Genomic DNA, 21,351 nt, shown 5'->3' with positions numbered 1-21,351 from the left:
GGCTAAACCTGCAGCATATCAAGCAACATAAACACCATGGATATAAATACTATCACTCCTCACCCTTAAGTGAATCAGAAAAAATTGAGGGCCAAGCTGATCATTACAGAGATAAAGGTTAGTGTCTATGACTACCCTAGTTCCGCACAAAATCTGAGTACTTTTTTTTTTTGCAAGTACCCTATACATGTTTCAAGCACAAGGCTACTTGACACAGTGGTACTAGATGAAATAAAATTGCATACATTTTTTACCCAGATGAAACTGATTTTTTTTACAACCAACAAACTCACATTTATCACCAATCACAGGACTTGTGGTTTTAACTGCTCTATCAAAAGTTGGAAGAAGTTTGTTTTGTTTAACGACACCATTGGAGCACATTGATTAATTAATCATCGGCTATTGGATGTCAAACATTTGGTAATTCTGACAAGTAGTCATCAGAGGAAACCCGCTACATTTTTCCTAATGCAGCAAGGAATCTTTTACATGCACCATCCCACAGACAGGATAGCACATTCTACTGCCTTTGATATACCAGTTGTGGTGCACTGGCTGGAACGAGAAATAGCCCAATGGGCCCGCCGATGGGGATCGATCCCAGACCAACCGTGCATCAAGTGAGCGCTTTACCACTGGGCTACATCCCGCCCCTATCAAAAGTTGGGTGCACCTCGAACTTAGACCAAGCCGGAAGTTTTTTATTTGGTTTAGTACTACCTATAAGAAAGGAATCTCAAATCTACAAACCTCTCGGCCCACCTCCAGTGCGCCCCCCTCTGTTGGGCAGCCTGGGAATACCTCCTTGGAACAGTCCCCCATGTCCTCCACTGGGCATGGGTGGTGGGGCATCCCCACCTCCAGAACCTCTGCCGCCACTTCCACCACGGTTTGTGTTACCTTAAAAAAAACATCACATGGTTATAGACGATGAAATTTATTTGCAATCCACCCTTGTCTTCAGCAGAGCAATATGCATGTACACACACACACACACACACACACGCATGCACGCACGCACGCACACACACACACACACACACACACACGTTTACAAATACCATAAGCATTGCAATAAATAAAACTTGAAAATAAGTGTATTCAACTAAACAAATATTTTAAAATATGTACTAACAGTACATACAAAGCAAACACATGGTATTCTAGTAAAGTTCAAACAATGACAATATTACTTATTAACCCAATATGTTTATGGAACTCCAACAGTTGTCTTGAAAACAATCATCACATGGTTTAGTAACAGTATCTACTGAATACCTGTTCATGTGTATTTAAACTGTGTATGTTACATAACATGTATACATTATTTGCATGTGTCATAAATAAGGTATTCATTCATTAGATAACTGAAATAGCATCATAGACTCATATACAAAAACAAATGTGATTACATGGTTAGTTTTGAGGTGTGTGGGATTTTTTTTATTCATACCAAGTAGCTGTGTCAAAACAAGTCTGTGGCAGACCAATTTTTAACAGTTAAAGATTTCTTTTTAAAAAAAAATAAAAAATTAATATATAGCATGAATATATTTCTTCAAATTATTTAGCTTTGTATTGCTATTATATGAATGTCGCACCTCCAAAAATCACATTTAAAAAAAGGAAAAAATCTATGAAAAAAAAGTAAAATAGTGAGCTACTCTCGTTTTTACACTTCATTTCAACTTATTTTCATGCTTATATCCAATTAAGGTTCAAGCACGCTGTCCTAGGAACACACCTCAGCTATCTGGGCTGTCTATCCTGGACAGTGGGTTAGTTGTTAGTGATTAGTGATAGAGAAGAGGGTGTAGTGGTCTTACACCTACTTACTGAGTCGTTAAAACTCACTCTGGGTGGGAGCCAGTATCAGGCTGTGAACACTGTACCTACCAGCCTTATGTCCGATGGCTTAACCATGATTACCACCGAGGCCAGTTGTTTTTACCAAGAGTCGACCTATAGCCAGCTGTGGTTGTCTGCCCTTGATAGTGCTACCGGCCTCGGTGGCGTCGTGGCAGGCCATCGGTCTACAGGCTGGTAGGTACTGGGTTCGGATCCCAGTCGAGGCATGGGATTTTTAATCCAGATACCGACTCCAAACCCTGAGTGAGTGCTCCGCAAGGCTCAATGGGTAGGTGTAAACCACTTGCACCGACCAGTGATCCATAACTGGTTCAACAAAGGCCATGGTTTGTGCTATCCTGCCTGTGGGAAGCGCAAATAAAAGATCCCTTGCTGCCTGTCGTAAAAAGAGTAGCCTATGTGGCGACAGCGGGTATCCTCTAAAAACAGTGTCAGAATGACCATATGTTTGACGTCCAATAGCCGATGATAAGATTAAAAATCAATGTGCTCTAGTGGCGTCGTTAAATAAAACAAACTTTTGATAGTGCTGGTAGTTGGCCACAGATCACAGTTATCTTCCCATTAGGTTAACCCAAATCCAGAAATATATCCGCATATGTAGTCTGCTGTTTGACTGTGATTATTTCATGGCAGACAGCTTTGAAGTGGAGACTGAAGTTCACAGTGGAGAGCATGTAGTTTGTTAACCTTGGACTTTTTTGTAGTAATTCCAGCCCATGCAAATGTAGTACTTAAATGTAAAATGGGTGTACTCCGATCAAGTTTAGTGGAAGTGTTTGTTTAAACCAATATCCTGGGAGAAAGAGCTGAATAACAGGGGTTGTCCTTTTCAGGATATGTTGCCCCCAGGCAAGCAAAGGTGCAGTTAAAAAAATCCATGGGCCTACTGATATTAATAAAAGTGCTATAGCTACTGACCCAATATAGAAACATTTAATTTATTATATAGATGTTCTTGTAAATAATTATGGTCTGTGGCCAGTTGGCTATAATAAAATCAGTTTTTACCACGCTGTTTCAGATAAGCTAAACTGTACGTCGTTCTTTAAAAACACTGTATGGCATTTACAATTTCTTGCTTGTGTATCCTGTATGTTGTTGCCTGTCCTAATGTTTAGAGAAGATCAAGGCTGTGTGTGTGAAATGACTGTTTGGTGCATATAAAACAGTACTTTTTAAAACATTTACATCCTGTTGAAACATCAGGATGTACGACAACTGAGAACACTTCAAACAATGATGAAAATGAGCATTTGTACTCATCTCCAGATATCTCGTTTGTAACGGCTGTGGTAGGTGACCTCAATCTAATGAAAATGAGTATTTGTACTCATCTCCAGATATCTCGTTTGTAACGGTCGTGGTAGGTGACCTCAATCTGATGAAAATGAGTATTTGTACTCGTCTCCAGATATCTGGTTTGTAACGGTCGTGGTAGGTGACCTCAATCTGATGAAAATGAGCATTTGTACTCGTCTCCAGATATCTGGTTTGTAACGGTCGTGGTAGGTGACCTCAATCTAATGAAAATTAGCATTTGTACTCGTCTCCAAATATCTCGTTTGTAACGGTCGTGGTAGGTGACCTCAATCTGATGAAAATGAGTATTTGTACTCGTCTCCAGATATCTCGTTTGTAACTGTCGTGGTAGGTGACCTCAATCTGATGAAAATGAGCATTTGTACTCATCTCCAGATATCTGGTTTGTAATGGTCGTGGTAGGTGACCTCAATCTGATGAAAATGAGCATTTGTACTCGTCTCCAGATATCTGGTTTGTAACAGTCATGGTAGGTGACCTCAATCTGATGAAAATGAGCATTTGTACTCGTCTCCAGATATCTCGTTTGTAACAGTCGTGGTAGGTGACCTCAATCTGATTAAAATTAGCTCTACTGGGTCTACCAGTAGATCTAACAGCATTGCATGGACTCCCATGTCCAGGTGACATTTCATCTATAAATAATAATTTTAATATCGACCAATTACACTTCGCCTTTTATAGCGATATTCAGGAGCATACAAATTCTAAAAATATCGGGCGAGACTATTTATGCAATAGGCGAACTTGTTGGTCTAGTTCAACATTGAAAAAACAGGGGGAAAGCGCAGTAATAAACTCTGGATTGTATACTAGTATAAATAGATTTTATGGCTATACCATCATGTTTTTTTTTGTCTTGAAACAAATTTTATATTGCAATTAGTTTCCAGCATACTTCGTAATTCACCCGAATCATTTCGTATACCCTCGGCATAATCCTGAATATTTTCAAATTATTTTCAAATCACTGGCATGATTTTGCAAGTAAGGTTTTGATTGGTCGAATAAAAGGTCAACTGGATATGAGCTCCAACAGGCTGCTGTTAGATTAACATGTAACAGTGGAGCTAATTTTAATTAGATTGTAGGTGACCTATACAGTCAGAAATATAGTTTCAATATCACTGACTAGATGTGGAAAGAATTACTTTCACAAGCAAGTTTGAGACTGAAATACACAGATCACAGGCCTTCAGATTTCACGGAAACAATTGTTTCCAGTACTGTGTCGGTAAAATCATAGAACCAAAAAAAAATTTCTCATAATTATTAGTGGAACCTAAAACAGTTTCCGATGGGTTGCCATGATCACAAGGCACAAAACCGAAAAGGCCTTTAATATTACAAGCTTGCCAAACATACATGTATCAGTTAAAAGTTTATGTTTGTTTTGTTTAATGACACCACTAGAGCACATTGATTTATTCATCATCGGCTATTGGATGTCAAACATTTGGTAATTCCGACATACTGTCTTAGAGAAAGTTTGTTTTGTTTAATGACACCACTAGAGCACATTGATTTATTCATCATCGGCTATTGGATGTCAAACAGTTGGTAATTCCAACATACTGTCTTAGAGAAAGTTTGTTTTGTTTAATGACACCACTAGAGCACATTGATTTATTCATCATCGGCTATTGGATGTCAAACATTTGGTAATTCCGACATACTGTCTTAGAGAAAGTTTGTTTTGTTTAACTACGCCACTAGTGCACATTGATTTATTCATCATTGGCTATTGGATGTCAAACATTTGGTAAGTATAACATATATAGTCTGAAAGAGGAAACATGCTATATTTTTCATTAGTAGCAAGGGATCTTTTATATACTATGTCCCACAGACAGGACAGCACATACCATAGGCTTTGATATACCAACCGCAGTGCACTGGCTGGAACGAGAAATAGCCAGATAGGTCCACTGATGGGAATCGATCCTAGACCAACCATGCATCAGGAGAGCATTTTGCCACTGTTGTTAAACCCTTTCACCCATAGACGGCCCATGCATTTAGCATACAATTTACATGGCTAGCTTTTATACTGGCTTATATTCCTTCATATGCATGTAGTTATATCCCTTCAAAAAATTCTCTGGTAAAAAAATACCAGATTAGTTCAGTATAAGCAAGGAAAAATGGTTTGTTTTCTTTTCAAACGACTTGTAAATATGGCAGAAAAAACTCAACTTAACATTACATCCCTAAAAAAACATCTGCTTAACAGTAATTGTGAATTTATGATAGTAATTGATTCTGATTGTTTTGAAACACTAGTGAATATATAAAAAAAAAAAAACTATGCATGCATCGACATGTAAAAAGTTTTAAATTTTAAAACAAACTCAGTGTGGGCAAGCTCATACCAAAAATAGCGCAGTCTCAAAATGGTATACAGATACACGTGTTGGTAAACATTCCAGATAGAAATGTCTCAGGATAACTGAATTAACTCACTTAACTTCTAATCTTCAAGAAAACATATTGGGTTTTTAAACCACACAACACTACTAATGGAATTGTGTTTACAAACTTAATGTTAACTGCAGCAGTGTACACATACATTTTGTAATATGTGTTAATGGAAAAAACACACAAAAAAAAAACCCAACTTTCATGATATAACTATTTCATGCAACAAATCTAACATTACAAACAAGCCTAAGTTCAACAAAGCAAACAGGTGTACATACATTAACAATGAATACACTACTTCATGGTTTATGATCAGCTTATGGACACAATTACTACATGTACTTTAAATAATTATAAAATTTAATTCAAAATAAATAAAGTGCTATGTGTGTATCTGAAAATGGAGTACTTACTATAATAATAAAAATGGTTGTATATCTGATCCGACACAACATTGGGATAGACGATTCTGGTGAACATATTTCCACTATTTAACAGACACTGATACATGGGATGTACATTTTATGACAATATGGAGGAAGAGATTAAACAAAGCTCATTACTGTTAACCTGATTCACCGGGATAACAGTAACCAAAGGAAAAGAATGTTTGCATTACCCACCACCACCACCACCACCACCACCACCACCACACTAATGTATGTTTGTTTGTTTTGTTTAAAGACACCACTAGAGCACATTGATTTATTAATCATCAGCTAATGGATTTCAAACATTTTGTAATTTTTACATAATCTTAGAGGAGAAACCTGCTATATATTTTTTCATTCATAGCAAGGGATCTTGTATGTGCACCATCCCAGACAGAATAGCACATACCACAGCCTTTGATATACCAGTCGTGGTGCACTGGCTGGAGCGAGAAATTGATCCCAGACAGACCATGCATCAAGTGAGCGCTTTACCACTGGGCTACCACTAATGAATAACAATTTGGTGTCTTAATAGTCAAATGGTAATTAAAATCTTTGGTCTCGAGAATAAAAGAAGAAACCTAAATTGCTACCACAGAGGATACTCTTTTTTTTTTACCAATTAACAGCATGGGTTCTACTGGGAATAAGACTTTTGATCTACATGTACTAGTACATCTGAGGGGGTTGATCCCGTAATCCACTGCAATTGAATCAAGTGCTCTGCCACTGATTTACACCCTTTCCCTACAGTTTAACAGACTGCAGCCAAACCTGCTGTAGTGGCCACCTGTATGAAGCAGCCACCTGTGTTAAGAGGCCACATTTTTATTCTCCCAAATGATTTAATACAGTATAAACTGACCTGTATAATCCAACTGTTTTAAAAAGCTACTTTTTAATACTTACTTTGGTGGTTGCTTAATACAGGTTTAACTGTACTTATATACGAGCCACCTGTATTCACAATACCTACCATTCTTCCAAATATTCTAACTGACCTGTGTGTACATGTATACTAAACAGCCATGTATTTTCAAATATTAGTTTTTGTTAAGTACTGTGTAACTGTGATTAATAAAAAATTATTTAAAAAAAGAAAATCAACTGCCATTTAAAACATTTCTTCAATTAATATAAGTTCTCCCAACCACTATTTCTAAACTTGACGCCCGTGACTTGGGCTTTGGGAATTTTAGTGTAATTTTTTAAAAACTAATGGGAATTTTTAGTTTTATATATTTCAAAAACATTTTTTTAAGCCAAGTTAGATTTTTAAATTTAAGTAATACTATACATATACTTGTATTTATTCAAATTAATATATCTATATTGCGTTATGAAATGTTATGGGTGAGTGAAGGGGTGTTTGTCAAGTTTTACGTATTATTTTCAAAATATAAAGATCTGTACACAATAATAAACAAAAGGAATATTTACATTTAGACTGGGAATGTTTTACTCCAAAATTGGGAATAAAAAACAACATAGCCTATGGGAAATGGTGGGTAATGATGTCGATTATAGGGGGTCTAGAACATAGGTGACAAAACCATATTTTGGTTATATTGTTGAGGACTTTCTTAGGGGGGGAGGGGAGAGGAGGGGAGGGGTGGGGTAATTACATTTCAATTTGTAAAGAATAATTCACACTAAATTTAGGTACACAATGTACATGTAAATCCTTGATCCAAGTTAGTGTGTTAATAAATACATCTTTCAGACCAACCAAAACAGACCCATATGTGTAATCATGATGTTCACGTACAAGGTATACATGTGAATAGGCATTGTTCGCAAATGCTGTGATCAACACATGCATGCCCCATATTAGTAGAAAAATAACAGGATCTTCTCCTCTTGGAAATATACTTATTGCCAACCATCTCAATATGGAATTGCCAAAACCAAACACCAACAAACTCATAAAATAGACACCAAAGTGCAGATAATTACATACAAAATAGATCGACGGACCCCAGTTGGTAGGATTAACATAAATATACTTTCAGACCAACCAAAAGGAAATGTGTAATCAATTAGTACACAGGTACTATGTATATACATATGAATAAATGCCAACACATGCATAGTAGAAAAATAAAGAGGAAACAAGTACTTATTAAAGAGGAAAAGTGATTTTAGACTAGATAACAACACCAAACAATAGAATAAAACAAATTAGTAGTGTAATGTCACAACGACGTATATGTGTAAATGTAACACATCCAGTTATTTACAATTCCAATATATATATGTGTACAAATAGAGAAAACAAAGAGTAACAAAGAGAAACAGAAAGTGTGAAAATGCAGCACACAAACAGAAATGCATGGAAGAAATGCTTTACCCTAGTAATTTAGAGTCATCATTATTCTATCAAGGAAGTAATTGAATTCTGCTCTCATCTACTCCACATAAAACATGAAAACAAGCATTTTATATGCTTGTTATCACGTACATCACTGTGTCACAGAATAAAATTAAGTTACAGTTTGTGCCTTTGGGAAATTCAACACGGATACAAATATTAAAAAATTGTTTTAATATTCAAAAATACAAAATTAAATTAACTTTGTTTGTCTTTAAGGTAAATTTAATATGGGAATTTTGGCTTTCAAACTGGATTTTTTTTTTTTTTTTTTTTCTCCTGCTTCTTCTTCTTCTAATATGTGGCAAAAGAGGACATTACAAACTGGTACTTCATATTAATGTTCACATACTCAATATTCATAAACAAACTGACCCAGCGAAACATGTGAACCATTTTTGATTGAAGACTAATTTTATTGCCTAAACAACAAAAGGATTGGGCACAAGTTTGCCAACTTACTAGGCCCTCTCCTAATGTGTTAACACTTTACTTCATTTGATCAAATGCTAGTCAAACTGAGAAACTGACCATAAAAATCACGAAAAGTTCCATTAATCTACTAAAACAATTAAAAGATAAATTTATGGATATTGGTTCACAGCATTAAGGAGATACTAGCTAGTAAAGCTAATTAAATAGAGAACTGTGGTCAGAAATAAATTCACATGAGAAACTGCTTAACCTCATGTAAACATTAAATGCACAAATATGTCTGTACATGTATATTTAAGCAGGATACAAATTTAGCAGGATTCTGTGTTTTCGCAAATCCCAGATTTTGCTTCGAATGCATAAGATTATGAAACAGAATCCCAAAATATCTATATTAAATTATGTTTCCGATTATAGCAGAATCCTAAATACAAAATCTTGAAATGCAATGCATGTTAAGTCAACATAAAAAAAGTTACCCTATCTGATTTAAACATGCTGACACAAGGCTGACAGCACTCACCATCTTTTTCTAGCCTAATGAAAAACCTGGCTTCAACTATGCTCCAGTAAAAGATTGCAGACAGAGTGAAAAGTTACATCGCACAAGTTAGTAATACTGGCACCAGGATATTGATGGTTAGACAAACAATCCATAGGGAACATTCTCTCAAAGAGGGCACAACTTCAGCAACTCAATTCTTTTAATAATAATAATAATAATAATAATAATAATAATTTGCATTAAATTATTTCAAATCTTTAATGTCCAAGAAGTTAACTTTAACTTAATGTTATGATGGAATTAAAAACAAATTTCAATGTGGAGAAAGTATATCCACCTAACTTTTTAAATATTAGATCAAAATTCAAAAACATGAAAAAACTGTGTATCCACTGCACTGCCCATGGCAGAAATGAAGTGCACACAAACTGTATTTTGAAATGATTCAAATTTTTAACTTACATTTTACCACAAAAAAAACCCCACCCTGATGGTTCAAACAGTTTTTGAGAGCAAAATAGCAATGTTCTCAATTGTATTTTTGAGTCATATTAAAGGTTACTTTTGTTTATATATTTATAGTAGCAGACATAGCGGAAAAGGGGAGTGGTTGGGTGGTGGTGGCTAGAGCCATCTTTCAATAATTCTGAATCAATAATATTATTGGTACCAAAAGCTGAGATGAATTTTACTTGTAGAATGCAGGAAATTGCATTTCAGGACATCTAGTTTTTAAAATTTTACAGGAAAGCATACCCCCGAACACCCCTAAAAACTTTTGCTTTGCGCCCTCAATCTTAGTCAGTCCCTTCAATATCTACTTGTTTCCGCCATGCCAGAGTAGAATTTTTTTTTTTAATTTGAGGTACAATCCCAATTCACCTGCTTGCGTAGTTGGTTCCCATGAACTTTAAAATAGCAGTTCCAAACATTTAACAAATCCAAACTTGTGCCCTCATTGAGAATACAGTTCCTTTATACTGAGAATTATGTGATATATGCCTAGCACCAATATGTGTGTGAATAGTGTTACTACATGTGAATAGCGTTACTGAAGCGCATGGGGTCAACACTGAGGTTATGAGAAGCGGTACAAGTACCGCCATGTACCGTCATCCTTTGAGCCCCTCCATGAGGGGGGTAGGTCTCGATTGGGCGTCCGAGCTGGGTAACTGGCCATCGTCTGGAATTTGTTTGCTGCAGGTTTACTTCCTGACGGGAAATACACGTCACAACATCAAACACATGTTAATTTATATACCGCAAATCAGGAAAATATTGTATTAGGATATTATTGCATTGGGACAGGCGCGCACTAAAATGCATATTTTTATTAATAAGTGTGACAAATGCAACTTTTAAAGATCACACTGCAAACAAAATATGCTGAGTTGTTTTGACAGAATTTACTATAGATTTAGCTCAAATCAACGAAACAGCAGCAGTAGGCATTTGTTTTGACAGTTGAACCAGTTGAAGATTGCTAGCAATTTGTATTACCCGGTAGTCGGTAGTAATTTCCTCCATCTCTAATGCAGAGCATCACAGAAATGACAAGGAGCTAACACAGTACACCTACCTAGTACGAACAATAACAATTCATGGACTTTTATGTTTTACTTATCCAGAATACACTTCTTTTAAATATATGTGTGATCTTGTTCATTACATGATTAGTTTCTAATGGCATAAAATAGAGCATGTTTGTTGTTTTTTCTCTCTTTTTTTCTAGGTGGTGACTTAGGTTAAGAATATAATACGTCAAGTAATTATTGCACTGATAAATTAGACTCATTTTTCACATTAATATCCTGCTTGCATTAATTTCATGATTTACAGTATATACATACACACTGACACCTCAGCAAATTTTAAACTGCGGCTATTAAGTGTCTAACGTATATGGTTATTTTGACTAACTGGTCGAGAGAGAAAGAAAGGAAACCTACTGCTACAATATTGGCTCCTCCTAACAGTAAAGCAGTAAAGGATCTTTAATATGCATTTTCCCACAGACAGGATAGAACACAACATTGTCTTTGATATATCAGTTGTGGATCACTCGAGGGGGACTGATCCTGCGATCCTATGCACCTCAGGCAAGTGCCCTACCACTGAGCTAAATTCCTCTTTCATCAATAAAAGAAATACGAGTAAATATAAATGAATTATCCTGTAGTGATTTACACCCCTTAGATTAAACTGATTGGTGTCAGGGGTGGGCCGTAGAGCTCCCATGCCCACCTCTAAAAAACTAAATGTTTAATGTCAGTTGGTTAACAGCACAGTGCAAATAAAAATGTCAATTTATTAAACCAAAATTACTAATTAGCAAATTAACTATGTCTACAGTTACAAAACTATGAATGAGGAAATAAATATAAAAAAAAACATGCACAATAGAAGATGTTTCAAAGGTGAACCTTTAAAAACGGTGGTTTACTCAAACTCAACCAACACATAAAATGTGTTACATTGTATGCATATATTTTTTTAGTCTTAATTTCGTTTTTTCTGCTGTTGGGCAAGTCAAAACCTTATCACGTGTTGCCCGCCCAGTGACCAATTATTTCTGCATATTGTATTATACATGTATCAAAATGCAAATAACTAATGTTTGTAAGAGATCAGAAAGTTATTTTTTATTTGTTTTGGTTTTTACAATATTATACATAGATCTGTACTAAACACTGAGTGATATCAACGGAATAAAATACTGATGGTAAATATGTTGAATGAGGTAACAGTAAACCAAGTTTTTAGTTTAAATGTGGCCTTGACATCTGCCTTTGTGCTTCAGTTAAATGGTCTAGAGCCAGACTCAAACACCAAACAAACAGCAGCCTGTCTGACAGAGATTGTTCAACTGGTATATATATATAATCCCAAATTTGTATACATAGTTATATACATATGGATAGTTCAAGTTTGTTTTGTTTAATGACACCACTAGAGCACATGATTTATTAATCATCGACTATTGGATGTCAAACATTTTTCCAATAGTAGCAAGGGATCTATTATATGCACCATCCTACAGACAGGATAGCACATACCACAGCCTTTAATATACCAGTTGTGGTGCACTGGCTGGAATGAGAAATAGCCCAATGGGCCCACTGACGTCTTTGGATAGTAAAATATTCTTTAAATTAACCACGTTTTATTAATGAAAAACATTACTCCACATTTACTTATGTAGAAATTGGCTAAACCGAGTGAACCCTGTATGCTTTTAGAAGCTAGATAAATGTACTGCTATCATTTTAAAATATGAATAAATGAAAGATGCAGAATCCCGCCAGTCAACCACTCAAATTTCTGTCAGCCATAATGCTATAGGTATGAAAGCTTGAGTCCAGACTATTATGAATAAAACTTTTAAAAAAATAATAATAAATATAAAACAAAAAAAACCTCATGCTTCATGCGAGCGAACAAAGCAGGCTTCGTAACAATAACAGTGAACAAAGCATAAACTGTGAGCCAAATTTTACAACACCTGTTTTTCTTAAACTCAGGTGTTTAAACATAATAAATGTATGTAGTTTCACACGTATAAGTCTAAACATGCTTTGTAAATTCAGCCCAGGCTAATGATTAATTCAAACAGTAGATAAATCACTGAACAGTGTAAGCTTACCAGCGACGGCCGGAGCACTTCGATCGTTTGTCGTCGTCTTTTTCAACTTCAATCCCTTGTGAATATCCCCCAGGAGAGCTCCGTGATCAGTACCTCCCCCTTTCTTTGGAGCAGAAAGGACTGGTGGTGGTGGGGGGCCAGGCCCAGGAGGGGGTGGCGGAGGCGGCATTGCTCAACAGTTTTAACTTGCCTTGCCTAAAATTGAAAAAAAAAATATTATTATTTTATTTTTATTATTATTATTATAAATTATGTTTATAGGCATATGAGCTCCCATTTTTGTAGAGGGCAGATTGATTTTTGACCAAATGTTTCACATCCAATAGCCGATGATTAATTAATCAATGTGCTCTAGTGGTGTCGTTAAACAAAACAAAACTTTTAATTATGGTTATATAGCATTGGGACATACATGTATGACTAAGGACCACAGAAATAATTTTAAAGGTCGTTAAATTTTCTTTCCTTGTTTAAAACTGGAGTCTGCAATAATTACTGGGATGACTAGTGTGAAGTGCTTAAACTTAAGAATGCGTTACAAAAGACAATTCTGAACCTGGCTTAGACCTCGCCATTTTTCAAAACCCATTCTCGACTGTAGTTAAGACGCTAAAGTTAAAAGTTTGTTTTTGTTTAACGACACCACTAGAACACATTGATTAATTAATGGCTATTGGATGTCAAACATTTTGTAATTACGACACAGTCATCAGAGGAAACCCGCTATATTTTTCCTAATGCAGCAAGGGATTTTATATGCACTTTCCCACAGACAGGAATGCACATATTATGGCCTTTGACCAGTTGTGGTGCACTGGTTGGAATGAGAAAAACCCCAAATCAGTTGAATGGATCCACTGAGGTGGTTCGATTCTGCGACACAAGCACCTAAAGCAAGCACTCAACTGTCCTTTAGTTAAGACGCAACATGCAGTCTTCATAAATACCAGAGTTCGACAAATCCGCTAGCCCGATACCCGTGGCTAGTGGTTTTCAAGTTCGGGCTAGTGAGAAACGCAAAACCCACCTCTCCTTATCGCTCGATTGTATTTGGGGGTTTTTTCTTTTTCTCTCGGCTGAAATTTTGTTTAATAAATTTGATTGTGATGCTTGTCATTGAATAAAATCAACAACGCAATCAGTATATAATAATAATCCACTTGAACTAGGTCTGCAAACTGTAGTAACATGCTATCTCTACATCGTCACAGTTACAGCATACATTGTTTACTTTTCCCTTTCAAGTTTCTGGCACAGGAAATAAGTCTAATGACATGCGTGTTTTGATTGGTTGGGACACGTCACGCGGTAGTTAATGTCCCACATACGTTTTAGACTAAGAACTTGGAAATCACCAATAGCGACAACAGGTTAATGTCAATCAAGTAAACCCCCGTCATGCTTTGAATTTCAGTGTTCCTTTTATTTACCTATTGTTTTCTAATTTAACACTTCACTTACATGTGGTTATCGGCAATCAGGAAAACAATTTACTTTAATTGTAACCGCACATACAATGACTCGGCTTGGCCTATTACGTGTAGCGGTTTGGATAATGCATCACAGCTGCCGATACAAGAAAATACCTTTTTTCATCATCAATTAACAACGGATTAGTTGTCGCCGTTATATTCTTTTGATATCGGTCTGACTCAGGATAATGCCCAGTATTTGAGCAATTGGCATCATCGTTCCTGGCGACATAAATAGTAGGCCTTAAATGTATAACCCACTGAACCATCTATTACCGTGTGTCACACTGTCGTACCCTCATTTAAATTTAATTATTTTGATAGTGGGTTTAGATACCAACCATGAGTTTACTCAATTATTTTTCCCCGCGAGGAGGAACCTGTATGTTTTAGTTCTGAAAGCAGACCATTTGCTGCATTTGCCTACACCCCTGAATGTTACAAAAATTATATAAAAATCCAGTTACAATTCATCAGGAATTTGGGCTAGTGTTTTATCTTGGTAGGCTAGTGGTTTTCACAAACCCACTAGCCCTGTGGCTAGTGACTTTTCAAAATAGTTGTCATACTCTGTAAATACAGCTGTCAACATTCACAGTCCTAAGTAATCTAGCTGGTTCTGTTAATGCTAGAACACAGTCAGAGTTCACCCTGTACATTGCCAAATTAACCCTTTGCTAATTTTTATACAAAGTGACTACAACATTTAGGCTTTGGCTAATACAATATTCTTTAAATTAACCACATTTTAATAATTTTCAAGGAAATTCTCTACATATATCTGAAAATTGTTTAAACCAAAATTGGGTGACACTTGGGCCACTTGTTGCTGGGATATATAAGAGATGTCTGGCTACATGGCGTTGATGTGAAAAAAAAACACTGCAGTGTTTCCACCAAGCAAGAGGGCAATCATTTAACACATTTAATTATTTGAGTTTTAGTTTTATTTTGCTTTAATTAGCTATTTAAATGCTTGCATATTGAAGTTACATTGCATACACTAGCAAAATACCCTCGCCAGTGACTCTCACATTAGGAATGTAACTCGTAAGGCTGGACGAACAAGACAATGTGACGTCATACAGTTTTTTGACAGAAGTGATATCAAGGTACACATAGGTTACCAGTCCAATGCTTTGAATAAAAAAGACAGGTCCATGTGCTCAGGACTTCTAGAAATTTTTTTAAATCCACTAGCCATGGGATCATTGATTTTTTTAATTTACTAGCCATGATTAAAAATTCACTAGCCCTACTTTACTTTAAGTTTTAATACAATTTTACTTAATAATAATTATAATCAGATAGGTCACCTAAAGAGGGAGATAATTTAGCTTAAAAACACTAACATTTGGGGTTGGCTTGGGGTTAGGATATTCATAGTTACAAAATAGACTTAACTGCAACATTTGACATTTTTGTTTTCACTAGGCATCAGGCATGGAAATAGTTATTTACTAGCCCAATATTGAATATCACTAGCCATGGGATTGGGGCTACCATAATCTACAGGGATAGCTCTGAGTGATCAGAAAATTTTGCCAAATTGTCTTAAAAATGCAAAACCTATAGTTATTGTCCTATAAAATATTAATTATTACACTACAGGGATAGCTCTGAGTGATCAGAAAATTTTGCCAAATTGTCTTAAAAATGCAAAACCTATAGCTATTGTCCTATAAAATATTAATTATTACACAATTTGTTTTTGCCAAATTAAAATAAAATTCGCCAATTGTTCTCAAAATTCGCATTTGGCGTATTTGGCGATTGGCAGAGCTAGCCCTGACCTAGAAGCCCTGGTGCTTGATCTGGACATTATGGAAACAATCGAATCGGTATTGCGTTTTGGTTACTGTTAATTAAAAACGTAAACTCTACAGTTAGTAGTGTTGGGATTAGATTGATCCTCGGTTATAATGTTAATCAGCTGGCACCAACCGATCAACTTTCAATTACACAATCGGTTAGAATTATATGAACATAAGAAGGATTTGAATAATAAGGGTCATGTACCTATTGCCGTGTTCACTGGGATCTGCAGGCATTGAAATAAGCATTCTGTCTGGTAACCCATTTACAGGTTACCACAAAATATAGCCTTTTAACCTATAGATTACGACAACTATATGAAAGTTAGAATTGAATTCCTGTTACTACTACTTTTAACGTGGACAATCTGAAATTGTATCAGTGCGCGCTAACATCGGTACGAGAAACGAAATGCGGAAGTAAATTTATCTAGAGGGCGCTACTTAAACGCGGACTGCTGAGATTGCTTTGCAACTGCACAAGTGCGCACGAACACCGGTGCAATTTCGTATGAGAAAACGAAACGCAGAAGTAAATTCACCTAGTAGACACTGCTTAAGGTTGCATAGTACCAAAGAAGAGAGTTCTGTGTCAAAGTTCGATGCTCTCTCTCTCACTGTACGTATGAGTAATGGTCCAGTGAAAATCATTGAATGTGCTAAAACCTGCCCATGGAATAAAAAGCTACTACAGATGAAGGGAAATGATAAACTAACCGAACCAGGGTTGAAAATTAACATGAAAACAATGGACGCCAGTAGGGCCAGTTGATGAAAAATCTTACTGGCCCTTCTCAAATTCAACTAGCCCTCCAATTATCACATTGAAATTTAACTGCACAGCCAAAATCAAAACTAGAATGTTCTTTGTTAATTAATAACCATGTACTCACCGTATATAGTCCGTTTGCATAAAAAGGATACTGATGAATTGGCATGTAACTTCATAATTAATAAAGTTAAAATCATATAAAAACATGTTGTTAAGTTTTAAACCTATACCAACTCAAATAAAAAAAAAATGAAAAAGAAATCCAGTATAAATAAAAATGTTTCTTTACAAATTACCATTAAATTACACTACAAATTACCATTAAATTACACAGATTAAATCACATTTTTAATGCATGGGTGAAGACAAAATGCTAGAACAGCCATGGTATGTGGCTTGATTTGCATTGTCTCTGATGTAACAGATAGTGCAGTACAAAAAGACTAAAAGTTAAAACTGCGTGCTTTAGTAAACAAGTCTGTGAGTGGCAGTCTTCTGGGTGATGCAAGAGTGATGAAATAAACTGTGTTGATACAATCTCCAGTAAAGGATTTCTCGGGAGTGGCTGTCCTCCTATAGACAAGGCACTAGGTAGAACTCCCTGGAATCATCCACTGTTTTGCCAAATGCCCATTCGATTCTTCATTGTGGTGAGATACGGCCCTGGTGATATATTACAGTTCTGTCATTCAGATTACCTTGGATGTTCCATCAATTGCCTTTCATATGAAGATTTAACCTATGCAGTTTGATGGTAATTTGTAAAGGTTTTTTTTAATTGTTAACACTGAACGTCCCCCACCCCAAAAAGAAAGTAGGAAAAAACATTATTTGAGATGGTATGAGTTTAAAATTTAACAAATTAAATATGTTTTTGTTTTTTTAATTTAATCTTTATTCATTAAGAAGTTAAATACCAATTCATCAGTTCCCTTTTGACGCAAATGGACAATAGCCTCAAAATTAATATTTTCTGCCTCAGTAAAAAGTAATAATGCGTGCGTGCGTGCGTATAATTTAGATATTATAAATGCTACAGTAGTAGACTACTAATAAAATAATTATCGAAAGAAAAAAGTAAATGTGAAAAAAAAAAACCAAAACAAATGTTTTTAAATATAACACAAAATACAATGTATTCTGTGATCATATTGCAAAGCAGTATTTCTTACAGTAATCTTTGTCAAGACGTAGGTCTACTAGATAATTATGGCGTATCCAGTACATTCCAATACACCGACTACTTCCAGATTAATACATGCAGTATCTGCAATACGTTTTAAGCTTTATTTATAGAAAGACCCAGCCCAAAACTACAAAAGCTCATTCTGGCGCTGTCAAAATATAGAACATGTTCGATGTTTTCTGCTATCAAGACATGCAGTTCGCCAGATGCAGTGTGTTTTGTCACATTCGATTCAGTTTCAGTGCATTTAAAAAAGAAACCTGGTACCATACTCACTAGGCCCTACAATCGATGCTCGCCCAACGGACTGCCTTTATAATTTTTTTACTCGCCCTTAGCCAATTTTCAACCCTGCTAAACATGTCTATAGGTTGCATAGTACCAAAGAAGAGAGTTATGGGTTAAAGTTTGAGGTGCACCGTCAAATATTTACAGAGTAAAAGCAGCTGTGGGTGTGATTGGTAGTAATATGTGACATTGATTATTTGTGCATTAAATTAAATGGTATGTGACCCCCCCCCCCCCCCCCCCCCATTTTCTTGCAGGTAGATTAGATGTGAGGTGCCACACTTTTTATTGCTGTACTTCCTGGGTGTGTTGATACGCTGCTTATATCAGTTTTATTAGTAAAATTAACATTATCGGCAATAAGAATTGATTTGGTATATTAGAACCTTAAACGTAGAATGACTATAATTGCTTGCAATTGCAAAAGTGCACACAAACGTAGATGCAATTCCTTACGAGAAAATGAAACGTGGAAGTCCAGAATCCATTGCCTGGTTTACGTTCGGAAACGAAACTACTGTTACATTGAAATTTTTGTCGAGAACAAAACACAGTTCTTAATTTTTCTTACATGTGGTAACCTCCCAGTAACCTAATGTCTGTTCTCGACTTATTTCTACGCCTAGATCTGGACGTTACAAATGTAACATTTTACTATTTAGTATCTCTTTTAATTTATGTAGACATGAAAATAAACACTAACCCAAACATATTGAAATAAATTCAAACATCTAAATTGGGGGTACAATTACAGTTAACATTTTCCCACACATTCGATTATGAATTTATATAATCGATCATTAAATCGGTAGAGCCAAACCAATCAATGTTTTATTATAATCAATCTTTGGAACATCTCAACAGTTAGTATTACATATATGTATTTGTGTATTCGGTTCAGTTAGTGACAAATACGAATGCAACTATGATACAGATCACTGTTAGGTGCACCGAATATTCGAGCATATATCGTAACTCACCTTAACCCAAAAACTAACCCGTTACAATTGGGGTATAATGCTTGGATATTTTACCGTAATAATAAACTTGGTGAAAGCCTCATAAACAATGACGTCAATGATAGTGATTGAAGGGTTTTTTTTATTAGTAATTAAGTTCTTCTCTTATATTAGGTTAATTAGACTCACTAAAATGTCCCAAAAAATATTATATCCTCATTTAATCAAAAACCGTACGACTAAGAGGAAATGGCTGGTGCGCATGCTCAGTCATGTCTGGCTATCAATTTAACGACATTAATATTTAGCTTGTTCAATTTAAAAATAAAATATATAAAAAGGTAAGTACATACTTGCATGTTATCCCTGTTCTATAAGAAATTACACCAGGTGGTAAGAAACTGTCATTTTAAAAGCATTATCGAAAATCGTACTATGACGTTATCAACGTAATGGCAACAAAAAAAAAATCGGTTTTTCTCCGCGAAAACAGTAACATGACAGTCATGTGACCTAAAAGCGGCTATCCGGAAATTATCCGTCATTACTCATTTGGCAGTGCTAGCAGACGTGTTTGGTTGTGTGGATTCCGTTGTGCACCTGTTGCTGTTTAGGGATGTATTTGCATTGCATTCATTAAGATTCCAAGGTGCAAATTAACTGGAAGTAAAATAATACGGTTATCGATTTCGTACGGTTTTCGACAACTGGTGATACACATCAAGACAGTGTTACATTGGTTTCTTACAATTTGAGATTGACAAATGTAGGTTCACAATGGTAATTTTCACATTGAAAAGTTGGTTCAGTGAAGACATTTTCTGATTGTAAAGCTGGATGCATGAGAGTAAAATCTTGTTTCAAATCTCAGAAAATGCTGGTTCCTATCATGGGTTCCGATAAATGCAGAATATAACCGAAGGTTTCAAATGTAATAGTAAACCACTTGACCTACGACAATTCATACTGCAGATTTAGAAACTGCGGATTTAGAAACTGCAGTCGTTGCCGTCATTAACTTCAACTCAAGCCCTGAGGGTAGCAGTGGGTGCTGCCCAAGTGCCTTTACAATCGTTACACTTATCTTGACCCAGTCACCCTTCGTTTACTTGCAGAGTGGTAAACAAATACTATACCTCGTTCCTAATTAACTGGACAAGCAGGATTAATCCTTCTGCTTATCTTTACTCATGGCGTGATTAAAATCGTCAAATCTATCACAAGCGCAAGGTGTAAAACCACCCGGAAGAGACTTTGTAACACAATTTCATCAAGGAACTAATTTTGTCACCCAAATATGGCCGACTTTCCTTTTCGCATGCGCATTTACGATAGCCTTGTTTATCCAGACATAAAGAGCGCTTGACCCGTAACGTTGCTAAACGCCTAAGTATTTCTTCACCTATTTGCAAACAGAGACTTTCAGGTCGCGAGACCAGTTAATTAAAGGTCCATTATCTTAGTTGAAAGTCCTATATTTCGTTATTTTTTATACTTAATGAATTATCCTACCCAGAAACCATTGCACAATTAACTTGAGAATATCACAGTTGTAATATGATTGTTCCCCAAGAATACATGGCTAAAAATAGAATAAATTACAACATCGACGTCACGTTTTCTAGCTGAATGGGTGGTTATTATCCCTCCCGATGTTTAATGTTACGATTCTACAACGGCTCAAATTTTTTTATCACGTTTTCGCTATTTACCCGATTTTACCTTGTTACCAGTATAGTTTAAGATGTTTCTGGCTTTAGATGAACTTTAATAAATATGTCAATGTTTAGGTTCATACAAAATATATATATAAAAGTTTATTTTTAAACCTAAATAAATTAATGTTTATTAGTTAC

At 35.7% G+C, this 21,351-nt stretch overlaps 1 protein-coding gene across 2 annotated transcripts in view; it reads right to left on the bottom strand.

The window, feature by feature from the left end:
• The window catches only part of LOC121382179 (WAS/WASL-interacting protein family member 1-like), a 34,934-nt gene extending 14,128 nt beyond the window's left edge, over positions 1 to 20,806 (bottom strand). The window contains exons 1-4 of one of the 2 annotated variants that reach the window (XM_041511700.1): positions 20,632 to 20,806; positions 13,005 to 13,199; positions 10,472 to 10,573; positions 754 to 903 (exon numbers count right to left, since the gene is read on the bottom strand). In XM_041511700.1, the coding sequence (XP_041367634.1) occupies positions 754 to 903; positions 10,472 to 10,573; positions 13,005 to 13,173 (421 nt within the window). In that variant the 5' untranslated portion in view covers positions 13,174 to 13,199; positions 20,632 to 20,806. The remainder of the gene's footprint in view (positions 1 to 753; positions 904 to 10,471; positions 10,574 to 13,004; positions 13,200 to 20,631) is intronic. The other variant, XM_041511701.1, reaches the window with a different exon arrangement.
• Between the last annotated feature and the right edge of the window lie 545 nt (positions 20,807 to 21,351).

The sequence above is a fragment of the Gigantopelta aegis genome, chromosome 9 (genome assembly GCF_016097555.1).
Source record: "Gigantopelta aegis isolate Gae_Host chromosome 9, Gae_host_genome, whole genome shotgun sequence".
Classification (NCBI taxonomy): domain Eukaryota; kingdom Metazoa; phylum Mollusca; class Gastropoda; order Neomphalida; family Peltospiridae; genus Gigantopelta; species Gigantopelta aegis.
This window is presented reverse-complemented; position numbering and strand designations above follow the sequence as displayed.